We start from the raw sequence: 19901 nt of genomic DNA, 5'->3' as shown, positions 1-19901 counted from the left end.
CATTCATGGGCTGGTCATCACACAGGGCCAGGAGCTAGGGATGAGTGATTCTAATTGCTCATTCCAATCATCAGTGAATTCCAGAGTCTCCAGAAGGTGAGGAGGGGCCCCTCATCCTCCCTCTCCTCCTCTGAGTCTGGGTTAGCAGAATAGTCACTGAATTCACCGTATTTTCCCCACTTGCTTCCCCAAATCTGGAGTGCTTTATGATTAAGAACATGTATGCCCATACACATAGAGAAGAGTTCACAAACTGAAGACAAGCGAGGATGCAGAAAGCACACGGGACGGGGGGCCACTTGGGGACAGGGATGAGGACAAGCTCACTGCTGGAATTGCAGGACGACAGGACACAGCCCCATTTCCCAAAGCTGTGAACCGCCAGGCACCCAGGCTGGGCCATGTTGGTACATTCTGGAAAAATGTATCAAATTACACTAAGGCACTGCATAAAAATAATGGTCAGGGTCTTGAGCCGTGCGCTGCAGAAGATACAAACATAGGTTTTTTTAAGGCCCCTTATTCTAGGACTTTGGGCAGAACCAAAGCTGTCCTATGGAGAGGAAGGTGTGGCTAGGGGAGAAGGCTGCGGGGCAGGGGCAGGGCTTCACACAGAGCGTGTGGGGAGGGCCAGGCAGAGTCCTGACCAAGGACTGGCTGGGGCGCGGCCTCTCCCCTATCTTTACAAAGCACTGTTTTCTCAAACTGCCAAAGTAAGATACAGCATTTGCAGAATATTTGGAAAATACAGGAAAACTACGAATACGAAGAAGGAAAGGGAGATTTATGACTGACATTTCGGTCTCAGGGTGTTTGCTCTTGGGACACATGCACCCAGGCCAGCATACACACTTGGAATTTTCAGCCCAGGGTCTGAGGATCTGTTCCATTGTGGGGCCGTTTCCCTCAATTATCAGATACATGTTTACAACACGAAATCTGCCGACTGTATAGTGTTCCAGTGTGTGGATAAACCACCGTTTATTCTCAACCAAACACCCAGGAGATTTGAAGCGTTTTGCTAATATTAGCAAAGCTGATAGGAATCCCTTTGTTGCTGGCAGTCCCACCATGATTCACTCAGGACAGGGACTCAACGTGCAGTTTCTTGCTCAAATGGGATTTCCCATTTTTAAGTCTTTCCTTATCTGTTGTTAAAGCCTCTTTACAACGGTTTTGCCATTTATCTTCTCATGTCAGAGACAAGGTGGCCCGTTTCCCCACGCTTTCCTCCATGCTAGGGATTATCATTATCTTTTTTTCCAATTTAAATTGAAAAAATAGCATCCTCCTATTTATTTTTAATTTCTTGGGTTATTGTTGAAGTTGAACACTTTCCCGTGTTTGTTGGGTGACTGAGCTGCTTCTGTAAATTCGTACTTTCACCCTTATTTTCCGGGCGATGATTTGTTCTCCTTCGGGTTTTTAAGGGCTTTTTTGTCCAGTAGGAAGACTGACTCACTGTACAGTACATTGCAAATACTTCCTTCCTGGCTCACTTAAAAATATTGGAGTTTCAAATTTTAATTTAATCAGAGTTGTTTTATTTTTCCTTCGTAACTTGTGCGTTCTCTCCATTGAAAGATCAGCTTGAGGAAGACGAGGCAGGGGCCCCGTTAGTAAATGTCACTTAAGTTCCCTGAATGTTCATGGTGGGCTCTGTGGGGCAGGGACCTGGGTGTCCCTGCTGCACTCCGTCTGCGGCAGGGCCACACGTCGTAGGCGATCGATGCCACACAGAACCATGGGCGTCGATGAGGCAATATGAATGCAGCCCCTTAGATTCACCAGAAAGTCTGATTCCTATGAGTGTCGTCAGCAGATGTGCTGAGGGAGAAGTCGAGTGGGTGGGCATTGTGATCCCAGGGCCTGGCCTGCTCTGGGGACAGTAAGAAGGACAGGGGAGTGGGTGGGAGGGGGCAGCCTGTCACCCGGATGGTATTTCTGAAAATCACCTGCACAATCAAGGGACAGAGATCCCTTCTTTGCACCCTATGTTGGCGGGCACGTTGGCCCCAGTGTCCCATGGCTTACAGCGCACGGGTGGGCATGCTCAAGCCTCCCCTTCGGTCCCTGTGAAGAGGAAGTGGCGAGAGAGAAGAGCAGAGTGTCCCCGGGCACAGTGGGTGTGCCATACTGTAAAGCGAGTAGCACACTGATAGATCGAAGCGTGTCCGCCCTGCAGCCGGGAGCCCACGTGGTGTGGACAGATGGGGTCCCCGAGACAAGATGTGCCTGGCTTGAGGAGGTGACCCAGGCCCCTGTCAGGCTGGATGCACAAGCAGGGGTACGGCCCACCACCCCCATATCCCACCCTCCTCTCTCTGTCTCTGGAGTCCTCTTTCTCAGCATTTGGGGAACCTCTGTCTCCCTCCCTGGTGGGTTTCCCTTCGGCGGGGCAGAGGACCAGGAATGGAGGGACAGCAGCATCCTTGACTTTGGGCCACCTGACGCTCCTGGCTAAGAGTCTTCGGAATCCTCTCCCAGTTCTGATCCTGTCTGCCTGGATTCTCAAGACACAAACAATCCGTGAGCCCAACACTATCTCTGGGGTTTCTGTGAGTGTCTCAAAATGCTGATTGTGCAACACCACGAAGGTGATAGTGGTAAAAAACAAAAAACAAAAACCAGACCTGGATCCTGGCTGAGGAAGCCCTGGGAGAGCCACTGTGCCGCCCCCCGTCCCGCGTGGGTCCCCAGGGCACCGGAGGCTCAGGAGGCACGCCAAGGGTTAACAGATCAGGGGAGGAAGAAGAGAAAACAAGTAAAGGAGGGAAAACCCGCCCAATTGGCCCTGAATGATTTCATGCCACTGTCCTGCCTGCGCCCGTCTCTGGGGATGGCTCTCACAGTGCACTTTGCTCCATTCCCAGCCTGGGAAAAGTGGTACTACAGAAAAAGGGGGCTCGCTTCGAAGAGCAGCCCCGAGCTAGAGACCCCACTTCTCAGGGGTCATCATGTCCCTGGGGACAGCATTAGCTTCTCCTTGAGGGTCGCTCTGAGCCTGAAATGACCTGGTCTGCCGACAGGCCCTGGGCTTTGGGAAGCCCACGGCTGGGGGGTTAAAGTGTTCATGGGCCACCCTCACGCTCGATGGGGAAAATGCCCCTTGCTCTCGTGTGCTGGGGTGACTGCAAACCACGCAGCACCTGGGGCCACCCCCCTCCCCCATCACCCCCAAGAACGTGAGAACTCAGTCCACGTGGAGGGGCTTCCAGAAGGGTGATGGACATGCCACTGAAATCAGAGGGTGAGGCCGGGAAGGCAGCGTGTTTTCAGAGTTCTCTGAGGTTCTTTGGCGAGGGGACCACATTAGGAAATAGATTCCGAAAGAGAAAGAGAAACGTCCTCGGGCAGGGACAACCTGACGTGGAGAATCATCTGATAAACACGGTCACGTGGGGACACAGGACAGCGTCTCTGGAAAGTGGGGAGGAACTGAAGGTGCAGCACCCCCTGGCCCGCACGTCCTGCCAGTTACCAGAGACGCCCACGGCCTGAGTCACGGGATTGTCTGGGGGCTGTAAAATGCACATCTCAGGAAATGTATCATTTCGACCATTTTAGAGTATAAACTCCAATGCCATTAAGTGCACAGCACTCACACTACTGTGCAAACATCATCACTATCTATTTCTAGAACTTCTTCATCGCCCCCAACAGAAATCCCACACCCATGACGCAATCGTGTCCCAATTCCCCTCCTCCAGGCCCTGGCAGCCACGAATTCACTTTTGCCTCTTCTGGATTCTTTGTGTAGATGGACTCACACAATATTTGGTCTCTCGTGTCTGACTCTTTGACTTAGCCTCATGTTTGCAAGGTTCCTCCCTGTTGTGGCCAGAGTCCGATCTTCACTCCTTCTGGCTGAACGGCGCTTCCCTGCAGGGCTAACCCACATTTTCCTTGTCCCTCAGCAGGCACACATTCAGATCATTTTCACCTTGTGGCTGTTGTGAGGAGTGCTGCCCTAAACATTCTTTTAGGGGGTAAAGCTGGCGGGGAGTGGCTGAGTCACACTGACTCCTGGAAGACAGACAGCTGCCAGTCATCAGAAACCCAATCCATCGCTTTGTGTAGAGGGAAACTGAGTCCCAGAGAGGCTACGACTTGCCTAAGCCACACACGACCATGGGCGGAGAGCAGGACAGCTCTCCACCCCAAGTTCAACCTCAGGAAAGTCCTGTTGACCCCTGGACACAAGACAAAGACTTTGCCCCACAAATTAACTTGGCAGCCTAGCCTGTTCCTACAAAGACAACAGGCTCTGGTTTCTGTCTAATTTCCCAAAATAGAAAAACGCCATGTGGAAGTTTACTAAGGGAAAGAACTCCATATGATTTATTCTGGAAACAGTGACTTCAATAAATTGCAAAATCCATTGTGGAGAGTCACGTTGGTTACACGTCGTCCTGGGCATCAAAAAGCCCTCGGAGTGCAGGGAGCATTGCTCCCCATGTGCAGAATGAGGCAGGAGAAAACACGGGTGTGCACAGGGAGCCAGAAACGCACGCCAGTCCCACTCTTGCTCTGCTCACCCTCCCTTCCCCTCGTGCTGCTCAGAAAAAGTGAAATTATGTAATTAATATAAAATGATCCTTGCTGTATCTTTCCAAAGCTGTTCAGTGCAAGCTGCTGCCCAAGACATTGGCTCAGAGGATCTGCACGGGGACACACGTCTGCAGAAGGTGCCGGGAGGGTGGAGTTTGTCGCCTGGGAAAGTACCGTGCTATCACCACCCCGAGTTCTGCGCCTGCCGATGACGATACCATGCGGTGGCGTGGCTGCTCCCAGCACAGCCAGGCTGGTTCTGTGCGCCTTGCGAACCGTGGAGGTGGGAGGCTGAAATTCTCTTCTGGGGGCTGTCTCCAGATGAGCAGGGGCTTTTCATGTAGAATTTGGCTGTAGGGAAACCTCTACAGCACGAAATCCAGGAGGAGGACATAAATGCTGAGTTCCTGCTTGCTTGCATAAGCCCGGCAAACACGCTGAGCCCCGCTGGGCTCACGCCGAGACGTTCATCCCAGCGACCTGCAGGGTGGACCCGCGAGCAGCTCCCCGGCCGCCCAGCCCGGATGCCCGGGAAGCCTGAGGCCAATGCACAGCTCTCTGCAGACAGTCTGCATGGTCCTCCCTCTTGCTTCCCTCCTCTGTCATGGGAGGGTCCTCCAAGTCACCCAGGGGAACCGGGCAGCCCAGGACAGCAGAGCCAACCCAGGCCGATCTGAGGGTCCCCACCCCGGTCTGGAGCAGGTGTCCACCCCTGACCACCTCTCAGGGACTCTGCTTTGGCCCCGGTGGTCTCCTGCCTGAGGCTCTGAGGCCTAAGAACTGAGGTGGCCTTGTTGGGTTTTTATGAAGGGTCATTTCTCTGGGAAGGTGGGCAGTGTGCGTACTCTGAGAAAGCATCTTCTTCTCCGTTGCTGAGGGCCCTGCGGGAAGGAGGGTCCACGTGCAGCAGGCAGCAGAGGGAGGTGCGTGCCGGCCCCAAGCCTGGATCCTCCTGTCTTCTTACTAAGGGGCCCCGAGCCCCTCCGTTGCCCCGTTCCTTGCATGAGTCTCCACACAGCCCACCTCCTGCTTGCGCCCTCGTGTTGCATTTCGTGGTCCCTGCTGAAGAAGTCCCCTCGTCCGTGTTACAAACCGCAGGCTGCTGGACTGACGTTTATGGAGTCTTTGGAGACCCAGGGGGAGATTAAACTGCTCAACAATGAAATTATAGGAAATTGTTCGTTTTTGAAATGTCATAAAACAAAAACAAATAAAGCATAACAGCAATATTTGAGAGGAGCTGATAATTAGATCACAGTCCTCACCTGACACGTGGTGTTTAATTAAAAGATACTCCCTAGCTTCAAAAAGCAGTCCCGGCGAGACTCTGGGAATTGGCCACACTTGAACATCCCACAAAATCACCTCAACGTCGTCCTGCCCCTAAAATGCTTCGCTGTGTGGCCCTCCTCACACCTCAGCAGAGCCAGGAGACTGGCCTCTGCCGGTGGAATGCCACAGAACGCCAGCGCGCGCCCGGGGCTCGGCACGCGGTCCCCACTCATGCGGCTCTGGGTGGCCGGAGCCGCTCGTGTTTCACGAGGGACAGCAACAAAACCAGGATACAGCAGATTTCCTGGGGTACAGGGTCTGTTTGGGACGCTTCAGTTCTAGCATCAAGGCAACAACTTTCTTAGAAAGTAGGAACGATGGGCAGCTAAGGAAACAGAGGTGCCCAGCAGAGGTGGGGGGTGGGGGGGCCTGGGTACTTCCGGAACACCCAGAAGCCCTCCACCCGGAGAACCCTGAGACAGTGTGTTTATTCCCTGGGTGTGTTTGTGCTGTTGTCAGAACCTGATGATGGGCTTTTTGTTCATCTTTTATTCCTTATTATAAATGGAAACCTACCTGGGCCTCAGCTAATAATGGTAATAGTACAGGTGATCTCTCAGCTAGAGAACACAAGAGGTGCAGGGTGTAGGGGCGGGTGGCAGAGGGCATGGCTGCAGAAAAAATGCTCACCAGGCAGAAAAAAAAATGTGCAAAGGATCAAATCTTTCTCTCTCAGGCCCCCACCCCCGCACACAGACATCACAAAAGAGAGGAGATCAATTCTGATGAGTTAGGAACCAACATATACGTAGCACGCGATTTGGAATGGTTTAAATGGGGGAAATCAATCTTCAGTAAAGACACTGTTCATCTGTGCAACTCGATCCCATGAAAGAGACAGGTCTCAACTGGAGAAGGAAAATCGTCTCTCCCTCCCTCCTTCCCTTTCCAATTCGCAATAATCCAGGCATTTCCCAAAGCAATGAGAAGCACCTCACTATGTATTTATCAAGGCGGTCTCGTGAAGAGCGGGGTTTTCAGCTCATGCAGCTTTCTGGAAGTCAGTAGAGATCTTGCTAACCCTGAAGGCTAGCTTGCCTTCTAGCCCTCCACTGAGCCAGACCTCTAGCGAACAGGCACTTTGCACCCTCAGGTCCAAAAAGTCAAACAAGGCAAATGGCTTATGACTTCTGATGCCTCTGCGCTCCCTGAGAGCCAAATCTACTTTAAGAACTGAGATTAAGGAAAGGAAATAGCAACTCAAGCTTTATTTCTAGAGCTCTTGATTGAAGGAAGACGCTGCCTGCTTGCATTTTGACTTCCAGAATGTTAAATCAAAGTGGAACACACAAAGAAATCCACCGTGGCGGTAGATAGAGTCAGAGACTATAAACTATTGGCCTGTGTTTTCTTTTAGGGAGTTTGTTTATTTTACAAGCTGTCCCTTCTGGAACCCCACTTGCCTCTGAAGCAGGCAAAAAAACAAAAAAAACAAAAAAAACACAAAAAACCCTGAATCTCTTAAGAAGAGGGACACACTCAGAGAATTTAGCAGAAAATTTCGTGTGGCATTTTATTTGTATGGCGGTAGAAAAGCATTAACAACAAAAGTGTGGACATTTTTTTTTTCTCCAAGGGGAAGTCAGAGAAAGGATCCCTATTCCTCCCCTCTTGAAGCAAAAAGCTAAAAACCTGCCCTAGGTGGTCCTGTATGAGCGGCCTGATGCTCTGGAAAGGCTTTGGCGGCGACCACACCACAGTCCTCAGCTACGGGGTTGGGATTTAATGTTTGGTCACCGTCAAAGGGTTAATGAAAAGCAAAGCTTCTGCCCAAATCTTTCCTGTCAGTCACACACCAGATCTGCACATTCAGAAAAACAAATGTGCGCTCCCTCTGTCAGAAGGAAACAGTGGGAAATATGAATCTAATGCCTGACAGCACAACGAAATTTGCAATTCTCCCCGAAAAGATGCAGAGGGCTACATTTTTAAAAGCCTGGGTGTGAGCTAAAAAGGGAACGAATTTTCCAGAAGAGGGGACTTTGATAACTGAAAGCTCTCTGGGTTACCCTTCATTTAACTGATGGGGAAATTCTGACCTACACAAAGGGGGGAGGGTCTGCCAATTTTAAAGGTATGGATCTTGGGATTTGAGAAGTCCAGTTACAGCTCTACAGCAGGGCCTTCTGAATTTTCCCCTGGTCAAGTAACGAGGAAAGCGTGCGGGGGTGGGAAACGGGTGCTAAACAGCAGACCCACAGACCCCGTGTGCGGAGCTCTCCCAACCACCGAGCTCTGACACATAATCACAGGCTCATGTTATTCTGAACAATCGCGCTGTAGGAAAAACAAGGCAGACACGTGAAGCACGTAAAACACTGTTTTGGTTCAAAATGACTCTATTTTCAATTAACCACTAAAAATTTCTCTCATGTTGGAATAAGGTTACATGCTGGCTCTTCCAGCTCCTGACTCAAGTCTCCTTGAGCACGACCACCATTAGTAATCACTGAAGACAAATCCCATTGTGACCTAGTTGACATCACCATGAAAATCACATCGTTAATGTCACTGTATCCCATTCCAAAACAAACATTAAATTAAGGCCCATTTCATATAACTAAATTGCATTCAAAGGTTTACTATTGAACCAAACACAAAATACGTTCCTAGGACAAACAAATATTACTTTCAAATAACCATGACTGAGTTTAGGGTTTGATCTCGATCTCTCAATCTCTCTCTCTCTCCCCTCTCCCTGCGTGTATGGCTCTAAATACTAAAACTTTATTCTCTACACCTCTTGGTGAATGATTTTTACAAACCGTGGGTTTTACAATTGTGTGTGTGTTTCATACATGTCAGTGTAGGCTTAGTATCTTAAAAGCAAGTGTTGGGTCAGTTTCAGGTAAATATTTCCTAAAATTTCTTTGAAAAATATTTTGTTTCTTAGTGTAGGAAAAATGTATTAATAGGTATTTCTTCTCTCAGATTTCTGGGATTCTACTCTGCTTAAGGATAAGAAGGAACCACCTTTAATTATATAGTGGAAATATTTTGAGATTCCTCATATTTTGAAAAGAAGTGCAAAATGCAAAGGACACCAGGAAAAAAAGTGGATTTGGGCTCAAACCACATTTTTAGTTTATTACTCTGAGATGAGGCATAATAATTCCTTATGTAATTTGCTTGTTTGAATATAGAAAAAAGTTTAAATTCTCGTGGCATATCTTTCCTTTTTATTTTGAGGTAACTGTAGGTTCATATGAAGTTGTAAGAAATCATGCACAGAAAGTCTCTTGTACTCTTTACTCAGTTTCCCCCACTGGTAACATCTTGCAAAACTCCAATCCACAGTCACAACTGGGAAATTAACACTGATACAATCTCCAGAACTTACTCGGATTTCACCCGTTTTAAGTGTCCTGTGTGTGTGTGTGTGTGTGTGTGTGTGTATGGGTGTTTCATTCTGTACAATTTTCTCACACGTGTAGCCTCAGGTGACCATGCAGAGTATCTTTTTAAACAGTTTCTGATTATAGAATTCTATCTTGGCTTTACTTTTGAACGCATCCTGTCTGTTTCTCTTAGATTCCACTTCCCCTTTATGGCTGCTTCTTGGCTACAGTAACCGAGTCACCTCTTCTTTGAGTTTTATTGCCTCATTCGTGAACTCTTTGCTGGTGGAGAACTTTGTATTTGGTTTGCTTTTTGCAGCACATTTATCCTTTCCCAGGAAAGGACACAAACATAAACAGACATTCCAGCACGCATTCACAGGGTTTTTAAAGACACCAGTGAGAATAGATTAATATAAATACTAAGCTTAAAAACTGTCATAAAAGTTCAGCCTTTAAAATTGCCTTATTAAAATATTTGTTTTTTTTAAAGCCCAGATTTAAACTAAAGTTATGAGTTACAGTGCTCTGCTCAGAAAGAGTTTACTTTATGGTCTTTTTTGCCAGGCAAGAGGAATCTGGCATCTGAGCCGCCCATCCAGGATATAGTGAAGCAAGGATGATGGAAACTCAATTCTTCCAGGCTCAAGACTTGTCTGAAAATAGTACAGTTTTCAGAAAACCTCAATAAAGTACTATATTTCAAATGACCTCAAACAGCCACTCTCAAAGTCCCATCCCTCCAACCCCTGCGCTGGCCAGATGCGTAGCAAGACTTCGTCATGCAAGGTTGAAAGAATAACCACAGGCACTTAAAGAACAATATACCCACATCACAGAGGTCAGCTCCCTCTATTGGATCCTACTGACGGGTATTTTAGAACAAAACAATACTTGTATTTCAGGTAGCTCAGTCTTTCATTCCTCTTCTTCTGATCAATCAAAATCTCTCCTGGAATTCTGCATGGACATTCCCCACGGGAATCAATTTGCTTAGGAGACCAGCTAGCATTCCCAATACAGCAGTTAACAAACGCCTTCAAGAAAGCGTTCAGGAGGGAGGAATGGGCTTACACACTTTTTAGGAAGTGAGAGGGTCATACTCTGTTCTCCAAAGCTCCAAACTAAAAATTCTCAAGGAAAAAAAAAAAAAACCTACTGAAAATCTGTGCCTATTGCAGGATTCAGGGAAGATGTTTTCTTTAACGACAAAGCGGAGAATAGGAAAATGTCTGATAATCGTCCCTTTCCCCCAAGCCAGGTGCCCCTGACCCTGTCTGTTCCTAAAGATTCGGCGTTTAACGAGAAGACTAAAAACTTCTCTTGAGATTTTTCCAATTAGATGAACCCAGCTGACTGTCCAAAGACGCCTGATTTATTGTATATTTGTATGTTTAAATACCAGACCAAAGAAGAAAGTCAGGATAAATATTAGCACCAGCTGAAGACCATTTCCTGTGCTCCCCTTTCTATCAAGGGACGATTCAGGCTTTCTGTGGTGGCTGGTCATCTGTGTACAGCTTTTTTCATATATATGCAAACATCTTCGATTGAGACATGAAAATCACCCACAATTTACTGAAAGTTCTAGAAATTCTTTGCGGATACATATAACTAACATTTCTTAAAAATATTACAAGTAACAAATGTAACTTAGCAACATTTTCAGGAAGTCAAACCAATCATGATTGCATTTATATTCACAGAGAGTAATGTGATAAAAACAAACAAGCAAAAGAAAAAAAAAAGTTTGCCCAACATGCCTGATAAGTAAAAGCAAGGTGTGTCCAGAAAGAGTGGTGTATCAAAAACGCCCGCGTTTCCCTTCTCTTCCTGTAGAGAATCGTTATCTATCTACCTAAAGAAACTGGCTTACTGGAATTAGTTATATTCAAGTATGTCAAAATAAAAATAAATAGGCCCCCATAGAGATGGCTTGTTCTCCAGCTGAATGTGTTATCTGTTATATTTTAAGGATTTTTCCCAAAAAAATTCTCAACACTTATAATAAATAAACTACCGCCTTTTATTTTTATATGATCTTTACTTGTGCTCTATGTTGATTCTCTAAGTTCAAGGAATGCAATTATTTTTAAATGAATTTTAAATGATCCTACTAAATTCTGCATTAAGGTAATATCTCCTGGTATTTGTTTTCAATAATTTTCTGGAGGGAAGTCTTAATGACAATGCTGTTGACATTTTCCTTAAACAAAGTTATACATGTATGTTTTACAAAGATGACATTCCTCATCTGTTTGTCCTTACTTCAGATGTGCTGTAAACTATGGATGGTATAAAGGGTAAATGGAATTAACTAATGGAAGCTCATAATTTAGGCAGCAAAACCCAGAATTAATGTACTATCCCCCTGTAGCACTTTACTATCAGCCAATCCAAACTTTCCTAGAGAAATATGTGATTGAGATACTTTCCATCTGTTTGTGACAAAGATAGGAGAAGATTCCCAAAAGTTATTGCTGCTAAAAATTCTTTCTTAAAATCCTATAAAACAATCATTATCTTAAGGGGGGCAAGTTCATCAAAAGACTTTTCAGTGGCACAGAAATAAAAGCTTAAAAAAAATTTCACCTGTGCTAGATCAGTCTTCTGTGACCACAGCAAAAACATTGCCAGATATTACAGAACCGCATAAAAAAGAAATAGATATGTTTGGGAGAGCGGGCGGGGGCACACTCTGGATTAATCTAAATTCCTCCTGTGTGACGTAGAGACTTATAAAAACATCGCAAGATGAGCAAGACACTAAAGCGTCCTAAGTAGTAAGGATCTGTACCCCCCCCCAACATACCTTGCACCTTCCCATTGCCCTGAAGAGCCCTTGGAAGGGAGATGCCCACCAGCCTCACAAAGCCTTCTGCAATTTGGAAAGGACTTCCAAGGCGTTGGTGAAAAGGAGCTGGTGCAGGGCGCCCTCAGCGCTCTTCCAGAGCAAACCAGAGTTTCCAAATGCTCTCAGCAGCTGTGTCCCCTTCGCCTTCTCCCTTGCAGGGCCAGCCCGCACTGCCTCACCTTCCAGCAAACCTGTTTCCCAGCATGGACCCCTCGCGCTCTCCTGCGGGGCCAGGCGCCCGGAGGCAGCGCGGGCAGAGCCCCCTGCCAGACTCCAGGTTCAAGGCTGGAACCAGAGGCTCCCAGCTCCGAGATCCGTCCACCTGCCTGCGGGCAGGGGGTCGCGGAGTCCCAGGGTGTGCTCCCGGCCTAGGCGCTCTGGTCTCCACGCCTCAGCCCCGGCCCTGTGTCCCGCGCTCCCGGCGCAGGGCCGACCCGGGCTCTCCCGCTGCAGTGGCCCCGGAGTCACCAGCGCAGGACAGCGTCCTCCCGCCCTCCCCAAGGCAAACCTGACCGCTGGCCCGCTCCTGTGCGCCCACCGGGCCCGCCAGGGCGCAGACGGCTGAGGTCCCGAAGCGCGGGCCGGGAGGCCCTGTACGAGACGTCGGCGAAAACTGAGTGTCCTCACGACGAACGCGCTCTGCCGCTTCCCGGGAAGAGGTAAAGCCGCAGCCAGGCACAACCCGGCTCGGGCAGCCTCCCGGGAGGCCTTGGCTCCGGAGGACGCAAAGGGCAGTGGCTTTCCATCTCTCTGCCCCTGCGGGCTGCCGGCCGTTCTTCCGATGCCCGCTTTCCCGACAGTCACCCACCGGCGCCCACGGCAGCAGCAAGGATGGAAGGTACGGCTGGCTGCCACCGGTCCCCCGCTCCCGACTGACACCCAGCAAGGAAGCTTGCAAAAGGCCCCATGGGTGCCCCCTGGGACATGGGAGCTTCCCATCCGACCCCCTTCTGCTGCTGCGAGGAAAAACGCACCCCAACCACGCCGCCGCGGCCCGCAGGGCCTCCAGGAGGAGGGATGCGCGGGCCGGGCCGCCTGCCCCCCGCTGCGGCGGGCGACGGTCGCGCGCGCAGCACCTACCCTGGCGCGCGGGTCCGGACGTGGGTGGCGCGACGCTAGTGGGAGGCGGACATGGACCACGCGCCCTCCATGCGCCACACGGAGAAGGCGTAGCTGAGGCGCTCGTGGGCCACGTAGCTGCAGCTGGTCATCTTATTGTCCATCTCGTCGCTCTGCAGGACCTGGTAGAGGAAGTCTATGTACCTGGCGGCCAGCTTGAGCGTCTGGATCTTGCTGAGCTTGTCCGAGGGCAGCGTGGGGATGATCTTGCGCAGCGCCGCGAAGGCCTCGTTGAGCGATTGGGTGCGCTGGCGCTCGCGCACGTTGGCCAGGATACGCTGGCTCTGCAGCTCTTCGAAGGACTGCGCGCTCGGGCTGCCCTTCTTGCCGCGCTTGCCCGGGGTCGGGCTGCCATCTTCGCTCGACTTCTTGCTGTAGCGCCGCTTCCGGCCAAAGCGCTTGGGCTGCCTCTCGAGCTCCTCCTCGCTGGTGCCCAGGCTGTCCACTGGGGACACGGGCGAGCTGGAGCCCTCCTCCATGGCGCCCGCCCGGCGCGCTTGGGGCTGGGGGCGCCGGGCGCCGAGCGCGCGCCGCTGGCCAAGCCCGCGGACGCCGAGCACACGCTCTCCGAGTTTCTCGAAAGGCTCTGATTTCAAGGCCGGCTTGTGCAAAACCGAGGTCTCCGGGAGAGGAAGTTATTCTAACTTTTTTGGAAACTCTAGCCGGGCTGGGTTGCTAAATAGTTGTCAGGAGCGAGGGCGGCGCGCTGATTGGCCGCGGCGGCCGGGGGCAGGACGAATTCTGGGGCCTTCGCCGGCCGCCCCCGCCCCCCGGCGCGGCACTTTCAGTTTTGCCTCCCCCTTCGGCCCCGGCCGCGGCGGGCACCCCGGAGGCCGGGCCCTCGCGCGCCGCCCGCGCCCTCACCTGGGGATCTGACCACTCTCCGGCCGCCCGGCGCCCTGGGCATTGCCGACCTGCTTTGTCTGCTCCTTAACTTGGAGATCGGGCCCCGCCAGGCTGCAGGATCTCGCTGGGGGCGCGAGGGCGCGAGGGGAGCGAGGGGCGCGGGAGCCGGGTCCTACCCTAGATGCGCTCCCAGGAGGTGAGGACGAGGCGGGGAGCCCCGGGGGTGCCTCGGCCTATGTGTTCCTTAGCTGCCCCCCCCCCGGGAGCGCCGGGAGTCCGAGCCGCGTCCCGCACACTCAGTGTGGGGTGGAAGACGCGTTCGGGCAGGGGTCCCAGCGCACGGACCACAGGCGAGCGGACACTCGGGTGCCCTCCGAGACGCCGCTGCCCACGCACGCGCCGCGGGGATCAGTGCACACGCGCCGGCTCTGTCCAGGCTTCGTGTTGGGTGGCCTTTCTCACCCCAGCTTTCTGGGGATCCCGGCCCCGACGCCCTTTGCAGATCTTCCTTCTAAGTGCTTTCAAACTTGAGCGCCACAGCGAGCCTCTGCCGGAGCGCCGGTGCCCACTGCGCCCACCTGCTCGGTCCTGCCTGGGATGCCGGGTACCGGGCGGGGGCGACCGCCAGACCCCCGGTGCGGGGCCCCAGCCTCTGCGCTCCCCCTCCGCGTCGCCAGTGGCCAGTGGCCCGGAGGACAGTCTGGAGAGCTGCACAGCCTCCCCTACGCTGGGCGCCTGCAGGCAGGAGGGCGCGGGGCGGCGGGAGCGCTGGGCCTGGCCTCGGAGGGCGACACCGCGGACCCCGGCCCCGCGCCATCTGGACGCCGAGCGCGGGCGCGTTTGAAGTGGTTCGGGGGGCTCTTTGTTCGCCAGGCTGCTCTGGCTCGGGGCCTGGAGGTGGTTTACGGCTTTGATGCCTTTGAACCTATTCCCAGGTGACCCGGGCTCAATTAGGCCCGGGCCTGAGCCCGGCTGTCAGGCAAGCCGCGTGATCAAGGGCGGGTGGGCCCTTTTATTGAAGTTGAACTCCGGGCCGGCGGAGCGCTCGGCCTCCGCTGCTCCTCGGCGGCCAGGCGGGCCGAGACCACCGCGTTAGGAAACCCGCGGGCGGCGGTGCGCGGGCCCTGGCCGCTCAAGGGGGACATCCCCCCAGCAGTGAGCGGAGCAGAGGTCTGGGAAGAGCAGGCCCTCACGCGGAGGTGGCCACGTAACAGCGCTGTTTGCAGTTTCTAACCGACCCGCGGGCTTCAGGATCCTATGACTAAAGGGCCCTGCCGAGTCACCGCGCCCAGCCCCACCCCGCCCGGCCGCCCCTTTCCCCTGCTCTGAGAAGGCTCTCAGTTTATCCTGCTTTCTGTATCCTCCTCCAGACTTCGAAAATAAATGTAAGGAACGATGGAGACAGCGAGGGAAGCCTGCTTCCCAGCCGTCCCTGTCTGGGGCACAGCCTTTCCTGGGCTTCCCGCGACCGGAGGGCCTGCTCCCTCCCAGACACGTCTTGGACCCTGCGTCTGGCTCGCAGCGGGACAGCAGCGATTTACTGCTCTTTCACCAGCTCCGTGTGTCCTTTAGCCTGGAGACTCCGAAGACCCAGACTCCTGTCTTGGCCCAGCTTAAATGCGTGCAGTGACACTCTCTCCCCGAAGCTGGATGGCATTTAGGGAGGCTCCCCTCCCACCCCACCCCCATCTCTGTCTCTCCTGATGATGGGCAGCAGAACCCTTTCTGGAAGTCAGGTCCGAAAACCGGTCATTTGCCCAAATTACAGCAATAACACTGGCAAGGCAGAGGCAAACGGACAAAATCTAACGTTTAAGCCACATATCCCATACAGACAAGAGTCTCCTTTAAAAAATCCCCTTTAAAATTTCCCCCTGAAAAATTGCTCAGGAGGGCATATGACAAGCCTTCTTGGTAATGGTTCTACCATTGCACGTCTAATGTTACCAAAACAGTTCCTCTCCATGAATGGGGTGGGTGGGTGCCCACTCTCCTTCCCATCTTTCTTCTGTTCCTTCTGGAATTGCAGGGCATGGAAAGCCAGGATGACCTTTCTCAGACTGTGGCAGCCTGGTGTGTAAGAACGCTCTCACGGGATGTGTAGGGGAGAGAGGGCCATCCACTCTGCCCCGCCCTTTAGTTGGGGGCGGGGGGGTGTGTGTTTGGGTTTGCTTGGGACACGGTGTGTGCTCCCTGGACGTCTGTGGGGTTAGGGCATGAGCATCAGTTTTCAGGAGTAGGCACGGCAGCAGCTCCTTGATTCCAGGGTGCTTCTGGAACCGCAGCGTTCCTGGTGCAGCGAGGCCCCAGCCCGAGTGCTGCTGTGTGATCTGGATGTGAGCTCTGCCTGGAGCCCGTTTACTCAGCTCAAGGCAACTTTATCACGTCCTCTAATAAGTAGCTTCCTGGGTGGAGCTGCCAGCGTGGGCTGTTCTCTGCAAAGGAACCCTGCCTGAGACCCCGCCTCCGGACTGGGGGCTAAAAGGTGCACAGCAGGGCTTTCCCCAAGATGGGCTGCTTCCTGACATCACTGGCGTTCGCTTGCAACGTGGACTAACACTGGCCTTTGACACACTTTGATGCCTTTAAGGTCAAATCAAAGTTGTTCTTGCAACAAACTCATATTACGATTCTTTTGACTTGGAATATATACCAAATTTCAGTAAAAACAACAGTGGGAAGAGCAACCATGGCATAAATACAATGGGAGAGAAAGCACAGGGTGTAGGGGTCTGGGACGCAAGCCAGGCTCTTCTGCATAAACTTTGTTTTGTAGATTTGACTTTGGAATCATACAAAAGTTTTACGTAATTATTTAAAAATTCAATCAAAATGAAAAAAAAAACCCTAAAAGTCAAAAGCAGAATGAGACAACATACCTAATTTTGTATCACCGCCGTGGCTTCCCCAGTACACAGGAATCACTGAAGAGAGTCGTAAACACTGTAATTTGACTCACTGCAAAGGCAAAGGAGCTGCAAAAAAAAAAAAAAAAAAAAAAAAAAAAAAAAAGACTTCAACCCTTCTCAACATTCATGTTTCTAGTAACAATATTGCTATTGTCATTCTGAAACTGTGTGCTAACCCAAGTCAGTTACTATGTTTCTGTCTTTGGGAATCAAGATTTCTAGCCCAGAAGAAAAGAGATACAAATATGAAAGGAAAGAAATCAAGCAAGAGAGTGTCATTCTAAATTTGTTGGAAAAATCAGTATAAACCCGTGATGTATTTTCTCTTAAGCAGTGTATTTCCTGGCTCTGACCCCTGGAAAGACCTAGAAACTTTGATGGATCCCGCGGCAAGGAGCACCACAAGTGTTCAGACTGCGTTCTCTCCTGGAAGAAAGGGCCACCTTCAGGTCCAGGGAAAACGTGTAGAGATAAGCCTGGAGCATCTTCCTTGCCTCGAAGCAAGGAACCGGCCAGGCACTGCTGAGTCATAGCAGGATGGGAGAACGCCCCTCAGGCTGCCTCCACCGGGCAGAGACGGTGCCAGGGAAACGTCGATCAGAACAGAACTGGATGTGGAACAGAAGTGGATGGAAACACATCAGGTGGTAAAAATCCGTGAGTATCTAATGTTAATTGAATAAAAAACTTCCTGGTCATCTTAGGCTGATGATGGGAAATTGAGTCATGATTCTGAAAACTGGTAAGTAAAGGGAAAGAGGCAAGCACATAACCAGCCTTTCCTTCCAAATTATACATCAGAGTTGGAGGAGAGTTGAGGAAATGTCTTGCTCTGCAGATGGACTCCAGATAATAAATGAGGGCGAAACGGCAGGATTACATCACCGTTCTGCAAACCTCGTCCGTGCTAACTAACAGGAGGGATTCCTACCAAATCACCGGCCTCTGGACTTGGCAGCCAGTCCCAGGAAATCCAGCACAGACACTCGGACGAGTTAAATGGTGCCATGCGGATGCAATCAGATCTGGTTCTCCCATTCTCGGAACCCCAAAAGGGCTCATTTCACTTTTTGTAAAAGCCTGTCTTGACCATGTTCTGGCAGTGATAATGCCCTGTCACTGCTCTGACCTCCTGTCCTGGGGCTTGGGCTCACTCCTCCCCTGTCACTCTGGCTGTTGGCAGCTCTTCCCCACACATGGACTCATGTACGAGCCTACCTGAAACTGTCTCCCCTGGGACAGCCACACGGTTGACTCTCTCGAAGGCTGCAAGTCGGTCTCATTTCTGTTGTCACATTACAAACCACAATGTAAAACAGCACCTGTTTCCTTTCCTCCCAGTCGAATAGGCTGGTAGATTGTGCTGTGTTCAGCTGGGTGGGTTTTTGTCAGTCCTGCCTGGTGTCACTCCCGTGCCAGCAGTCCCCTCGGGGCTCCAGCCTGAGATGGGCTCAGTAACAGAGCTGGTCAGTAGGCTGTCAGCGAGCCAGCACATCTCAGCCCTCCTCCATGTGGTTTCTCCAGCTGGTCGGCTTCAGCTCATTCTCACAGTGGGCTCAGGACTCTGACCACAGTGCTCTCAAGCCTTTGCCTGTATGGAGTTTGCTGATCTCCCCTGAGCTAATGCAAATCACACGGCCAAGCCCAGATTCAAGAGTTTGACGCTAAAGAGTTGATTGGCAGCTCTCTGTGTGTATATGTGTGTGTGTGCATGCACGGTTGTGCATGTGTGTGTGCCAATAGTATGGATGTGTGTGTGTGTGTAGGTAAGACCGCTGTAATTTTGTGTGTGTGTGTGCGCGTGTGTGCACGCTGGTGAAGGGACCTGCTGTCACTTGTGGACTTAGTTTGGGATGATCTGCTGGGGCCCAGTCATATTTGGAGGGACTCCCAGTATTTGCCAGGGTTTTCTTGTGACTGGCACTATCTCCAGAGAGGAATTCTTGCACATTCTGCCCTGGGGCATCAGCCTGGCCTCCAGGGTCCTGGCACCCAGGGAGGAAAATGGCCCACAAGGAGCGCTCACCATTCAGAATGTGGATTTCCACACATTCTATGTGTTTTCAGTACGGGCTCTCCCATTTCCTCCTCTCTCAGCACTGCCTGGCACCCCCATCTGAACCCTCTTTGGCTCAAATTCTCCAAGGTAACATCCAGCTCCTTCCAGGCTTGCACCTGGCCTCTTTGTGATGGGGGAGGGGCTCCAGGCATGCATCTGCTCTTGACATTGGCAGAGAGGTGGGAGTACTTCTGCATAAGACTCAGCCAGCTTGCTGTCAGGGCCATGCCCCCGACCTGCACTCTGGCCCCCGGTCCTCCACTGTCCACTGAGTCGGATGCCAATACTCCAGCCTGCTTCCGCCTGCCCAAGCATGCTTGCTGTGGACTTCTCCCCTGTTTCCTCTCAGATCTGGGTTTTTGCCTTTTGTGTTCTTTTCACCCAATTTAGATGAATTTAAGGGAGAGAGCAGAAATAAATGCATATGTGCAAGCCGTCATTTTCAGTTGGAAACCGCTGGAGATCATTGTTTAGAAGCTGAATGCAAGTGCAGAGAGCAGGAGGCAGCTGGGCCCTCTTCCTGCGCATCTTGCAGGGCCCCAGGGGGGCTCAGTGGCAGGTTGCCCTATGCCCCCCTCCATCTCTGCAGCTCTGGCAGGTAACGGTTCCCTGCTGATCCCTCAGGGTAGGAGACCCAATGGCCCACAGAGGGCTGGGGCCAGAAGTGAAACCCCACCTAGTGACCTAGGAACCCAGACTGTGAAAGCTGGCTCCCTTCTCCCGTTCTATTGCACTGACAGTCATTCATGTGCCTGGTGGTGCTGGGTCCCCCACAAGTCTGCCTCCCCATCCTCCTCCACCAGGAGCAACTCGTGGATCACCCAGTGTTGTTCTAGCAGTGGCTGCATTTAATTTAGCTTAACTTTAATTCATGAACCAGGGAGGCACGCTTT

The 19901-nt window shown here is 51.6% G+C and overlaps 1 protein-coding gene and 1 long non-coding RNA gene across 3 annotated transcripts in view; one reads left to right on the top strand and one right to left on the bottom strand.

The window, feature by feature from the left end:
* Positions 1 to 13844, bottom strand: part of TWIST2 (twist family bHLH transcription factor 2) — a 49317-nt gene extending 35473 nt beyond the window's left edge. Inside the window, exon 1 of one of the 2 annotated variants that reach the window (XM_034655534.1) lies at positions 13339 to 13844. In XM_034655534.1, the coding sequence (XP_034511425.1) occupies positions 13339 to 13673 (335 nt within the window). In that variant the 5' untranslated portion in view covers positions 13674 to 13844. Of the gene's footprint in view, positions 1 to 13155 lie in introns of both variants that reach the window. The other variant, XM_002922475.4, reaches the window with a different exon arrangement.
* A 197-nt stretch (positions 13845 to 14041) lies between these two features.
* LOC117801174 lies at positions 14042 to 19103 on the top strand. Its single transcript, XR_004623700.1, has 3 exons — positions 14042 to 14236; positions 17281 to 17606; positions 17788 to 19103. It is a non-coding gene; the product is annotated as an uncharacterized LOC117801174 (long non-coding RNA).
* Positions 19104 to 19901: the final 798 nt, after the last annotated feature.

The sequence above is a fragment of the Ailuropoda melanoleuca genome, chromosome 2 (assembly GCF_002007445.2).
Source record: "Ailuropoda melanoleuca isolate Jingjing chromosome 2, ASM200744v2, whole genome shotgun sequence".
Taxonomy (NCBI): domain Eukaryota; kingdom Metazoa; phylum Chordata; class Mammalia; order Carnivora; family Ursidae; genus Ailuropoda; species Ailuropoda melanoleuca.
Note: the sequence above shows the minus strand (reverse complement) of the source record. Positions and strands in the feature narration are given on the sequence as shown.